Below are 5,000 nucleotides of genomic sequence, written 5' to 3' on the forward strand. Positions count from 1 at the left end.
AGTTTTCAGCTGTGCTAACATAATTGCAAAATAGTTTTTAATGATCAATTAGTCTTTTAAAATGATAAACTTGGATTAGCAAACACAACCTGCCATTGGAACACAGGACTGATGGTTGCTGATAATGGGCCTCTGCACGCCTATGTAGATATTCCATAAAAAATCAGCCGTTTCCAGCTACAATAGCCATTTACAACATTAACAATGTCTACACTGTATTTCTGATCAATTTGATGTTATTTTAATGGACAAAAAAATTGCTTTTCTTTCGAAAACAAGGACATTTTCTAACTTTTGAACGGTAGTGTATATGAGTAGTGTGTTCAACTGTCTCTCTGTCTCTGTCTCTGTCTCTGTCTCTCTCTGTCTCTGTAGGAGCGTGTGTGTGACAGTCAGTCCCCCTCTCCGTCTCTAGAAGACACACACACTCCTCTCCTCTCTCAGCACTCCTCACATCTCAGCTCTACAACGTCACCAGACCCTCTGAACCACGACACAGACCTTACTGAAAGAGACATATTAGTGCACATTCAAAAAATGGCAAGAGAGAAAGGTGAGTCTCTGTGTGTCTCACACACACACACACACACACACACACACACACACACACACACAGACACACAGACACACAGACACACACACAAACACACACACACATATTTTAGCACACTCTCTGACAGACACACACACACACACACTACTGTATATATGGTAATTATATATAAAGTTAGTATTCTGATAATCACTCCTCGAAACTAATTACCCACTCATCAATGTTATGCTGGGCCATATGGACAAAAAGTCAAGCGATAAATTGACCCATTTTGCTCGATAAGTATAACCACCAGTTACTTTACCATTAGAGGCAGGGCTCTAGACTGACTTTACCATTAGAGGGAGGACTCTAGACTGACTTTACCATTAGAGGGAGGACTCTAGACTGACTTTACCATTAGAGGGAGGACTCTAGACTGCCTTTACCATTAGAGGGAGGACTCTAGACTGACTTTACCATTAGAGGGAGGACTCTAGACTGACTTTACCATTAGAGGGAGGACTCTAGACTGACTTTTTACATTAGAGGGAGGGCTCTAGACTGACTTTACCATTAGAGGGAGGGCTCTAGACTGACTTTACCATTAGAAGGAGGACTCTATACTGACTTTACCATTAGAGGGAGGACTCTAGACTGACTTTACCATTAGAGGGAGGACTCTATACTGACTACCATTAGAGGGAGGACTCTAGACTGACTTTACCATTAGAGGGAGGACTCTAGACTGACTTTACCATTAGAGGGAGGACTCTAGACTGACTTTACCATTAGAAGGAGGACTCTAGACTGACTTTACCATTAGAGGGAGGACTCTAGACTGACTTTACCATTAGAGGGAGGACTCTAGACTGACTTTACCATTAGAGGGAGGACTCTAGACTGACTTTACCATTAGAGGGAGGACTCTAGACTGACTTTACCATTAGAGGGAGGACTCTAGACTGACTTTTTACATTAGAGGGAGGGCTCTAGACTGACTTTACCATTAGAGGGAGGGCTCTAGACTGACTTTACCATTAGAAGGAGGACTCTATACTGACTTTACCATTAGAGGGAGGACTCTAGACTGACTTTACCATTAGAGGGAGGACTCTATACTGACTACCATTAGAGGGAGGACTCTATACTGACTTTACCATTAGAGGGAGGACTCTAGACTGACTTTACCATTAGAGGGAGGACTCTAGACTGACTTTACCATTAGAAGGAGGACTCTAGACTGACTTTACCATTAGAGGGAGGACTCTAGACTGACTACCATTAGAGGGAGGACTCTAGACCGACTTTACCATTAGAGGGAGGACTCTAGACTGACTTTACCATTAGAGGGAGGACTCTAGACTGACTTTACCATTAGAGGGAGGACTCTAGACTGACTTTACCATTAGAAGGAGGGCTCTAGACTGACTTTACCATTAGAGGGAGGACTCTAGACTGACTTTACCATTAGAGGGAGGGCTCTATACTGACTTTACCATTAGAGGGAGGGCTCTATACTGACTTTACCATTAGAGGGAGGACTCTAGACAGACTTTACCATTAGAGGGAGGACTCTAGACCGACTTTACCATTAGAGGGAGGACTCTAGACTGACTTTACCATTAGAGGGAGGACTCTAGACTGACTTTTTACATTAGAGGGAGGACTCTAGACTGACTTTACCATTAGAGGGAGGACTCTAGACTGACTTTACCATTAGAGGGAGGACTCTAGACTGACTTTACCATTAGAGGGAGGACTCTAGACTGACTTTACCATTAGAGGGAGGACTCTAGACTAACTTTACCATTAGAGGGAGGACTCTAGACTGACTTTTTACATTAGAGGGAGGACTCTAGACTGACTTTACCATTAGAGTGAGGACTCTAGACCGACTTTACCATTAGAGGGAGGACTCTATACTGACTTTACCATTAGAGGGAGGACTCTAGACTGACTTTACCATTAGAGGGAGGACTCTAGACTGACTTTACCATTAGAGGGAGGACTCTAGACTGACTTTACCATTAGAGGGAGGACTCTATACTGACTTTACCATTAGAGGGAGGACTCTAGACTGACTTTACCATTAGAGGGAGGACTCTAGACTGACTTTACCGTTAGAGGGAGGACTCTAGACTGACTTTACCATTAGAGGGAGGACTCTAGACTGACTTTACCATTAGAGGGAGGACTCTATACTGACTTTACCATTAGAGGGAGGACTCTAGACTGACTTTACCATTAGAGGGAGGACTCTATACTGACTTTACCATTAGAGGGAGGACTCTAGACTGACTTTACCATTAGAGGGAGGACTCTAGACTGACTTTACCATTAGAGGGAGGACTCTAGACTGACTTTACCATTAGAGGGAGGACTCTAGACTGACTTTACCATTAGAGGGAGGACTCTATACTGACTTTACCATTAGAGGGAGGACTCTAGACTGACTTTACCATTAGAGGGAGGACTCTAGACTGACTTTACCATTAGAGGGAGGACTCTAGACTGACTTTTTACATTAGAGGGAGGGCTCTATACTGACTTTTTCCACTGCTAAGTAAGACATGAAAGAAGTTAGCTATTTCATCTAACATTTTCAGGGAATGCATGATGGATATTTTGATGTGCAACATGTTAAAAATGGATCCAGAATAACCTTTTTTATTTTATTTGTATTTTGGGGGGGCTCTTTAGAGATTAATTTGCCTGCATGTTTTGTGCATATTATTATCCTAGGCTATATTTAACATAATTCACCTCCTGAGGAAGTGAGAACTGAAAACGCTTTAGCTAGATCGCTAACTCTAAATATGATATTAATGCTAGATAATCCATGCAATTGATCGAACTGTAAATGTAGTGTCCTACAAAACTTTCCATTGGTAGGCCTATATAGGCTACTTGATGTATTCACCGCTCCGCTCCGTTCTGCTGGCGCATCATCGCAGTGACATACTCTGTAAAGTGATGTTATTCATCTATATTGACAGTTGAAAAATAATTATACTCGCATAAAGCTGACACTCTCCTCTTTTGGAGTGGTTGTTTTAAGAACTGGGTCTTTCCCACAGTTACGTTTCAAAATGTTGCTCAACTGTCAGTATGCTTGCGCTTATCAGAACGCATCTCTCCCGTCAGTCCGTGTGTAAAGGAGGGAGAGGGAGTGAGAGCCAGCAGCGAAACAGGGACAGGGCAGATACTTTCATTGCAGGTTAAATGCACATTACTGTTGACCAAATAATGGTTTTAAAACCAGGAACGTCACCGAAATAATAAGACGTAAGCAAAATTGCTTCAGTAAAAGGAGTTCAACGTTGGTGTCGGCCCAGCTTTAGGGTCTTTATCCATGTTAATTGCACAACACTCTATACAGATATCAGAGTTATCCGTGTTCATTTCAAAACACAGGTATCAGAGTTATCCTTGTTCATTTCACAACACAGGTATCAGAGTTATCCTTGTTCATTTCACAACACAGGTATCAGAGTTATCCATGTTCATTTCACAACACAGGTATCAGAGTTGTCAGTGTTCATTTCACAACACAGGTATCAGAGTTGTCAGTGTTCATTTCACAACACAGGTATCAAAGTTGTCAGTGTTCATTTCACAACACAGGTATCAAAGTTGTCAGTGTTCATTTCACAACACAGGTATCAGAGTTATCCATGTTTAAGGCATTAAGATTTGAGAGCGAAGGAGGAGAGAAGAGGGAGGAGTCGATGCTTTCATAGTCTCGCTTTGCCATTGCTCCAAAATCCCATCGTTGTCACGCCCTTTGACCTCTCCTCTCACTATTGCCGTCCTTCCATATTAGTCTGTCCTTTTTCAACAGGAGGAGGAAGGTCCATTCATCCCCTTATACATACTGCTTGTATACAAATCATTACTAACCCTCTCTCTTACAGAAGACTCCTCATTTGATAGGCTGTCCTCAGGCCAGGCCCTGCCCCCTGGCTTCCCTGCTCCGTTCCTATTCGCTGCCGGCATTTCCTCTGTCGAGACTCTACTCACCAACATACAGGCAAGATAATTACCTGGATGAGTTGAAGTCACTATTATTCATGTCATTCCTTTCCTTCATTTCTATTGTTGACCATATAGCCGGTCTCATTTGTGACGTCAAGTTCTCTAGCTATAGTCTTAATAGATATACTCAAGAGCTTATTTGTAGACATAAGTTAAAACTCCCTCTTTCTCCCTCTCTCTGTCTCTCTCTCTCTCTCTCCCCATCTCTCTCTCTCTCCCCATCTCTCTCTCTCTCCCCATCTCTCTCTCTCTCTCTCTCTCTCTTTTCATCTCTCTCTTTTCATCTCTCTCTTTTCATCTCTCTCTTCTCAGGGCTTGCTGAAGGTGGCTGTAGAGAATGCCAGTGTCCAGGACAAACAGATCCAGGCAGAGAAGAGAGAACTGAAGATGGAGCTGTACAGAGAGAGAGAATTGAGAGAGAGTCTGGAGA

At 42.7% G+C, this 5,000-nt stretch overlaps 1 protein-coding gene across 1 annotated transcript in view; it reads left to right on the forward strand.

Moving 5' to 3' along the window:
- The first annotated feature begins 418 nt into the window (after positions 1 to 418).
- Positions 419 to 5,000, forward strand: part of LOC311125220 (uncharacterized protein) — a 5,819-nt gene continuing 1,237 nt past the window's right edge. Inside the window, exons 1-3 of the mRNA XM_084199272.1 lie at positions 419 to 553; positions 4,450 to 4,565; positions 4,883 to 5,000. The exon at positions 4,883 to 5,000 is cut by the window's right edge and continues 30 nt beyond it. Coding sequence (XP_084055398.1) covers positions 538 to 553; positions 4,450 to 4,565; positions 4,883 to 5,000 — 250 coding nt within the window. The 5' untranslated portion in view covers positions 419 to 537. The remainder of the gene's footprint in view (positions 554 to 4,449; positions 4,566 to 4,882) is intronic.

Source organism: Coregonus lavaretus (assembly GCF_964263955.1).
Source record: "Coregonus lavaretus genome assembly, contig: HAP1_SCAFFOLD_8726, whole genome shotgun sequence".
Taxonomy (NCBI): Eukaryota; Metazoa; Chordata; class Actinopteri; order Salmoniformes; family Salmonidae; genus Coregonus; species Coregonus lavaretus.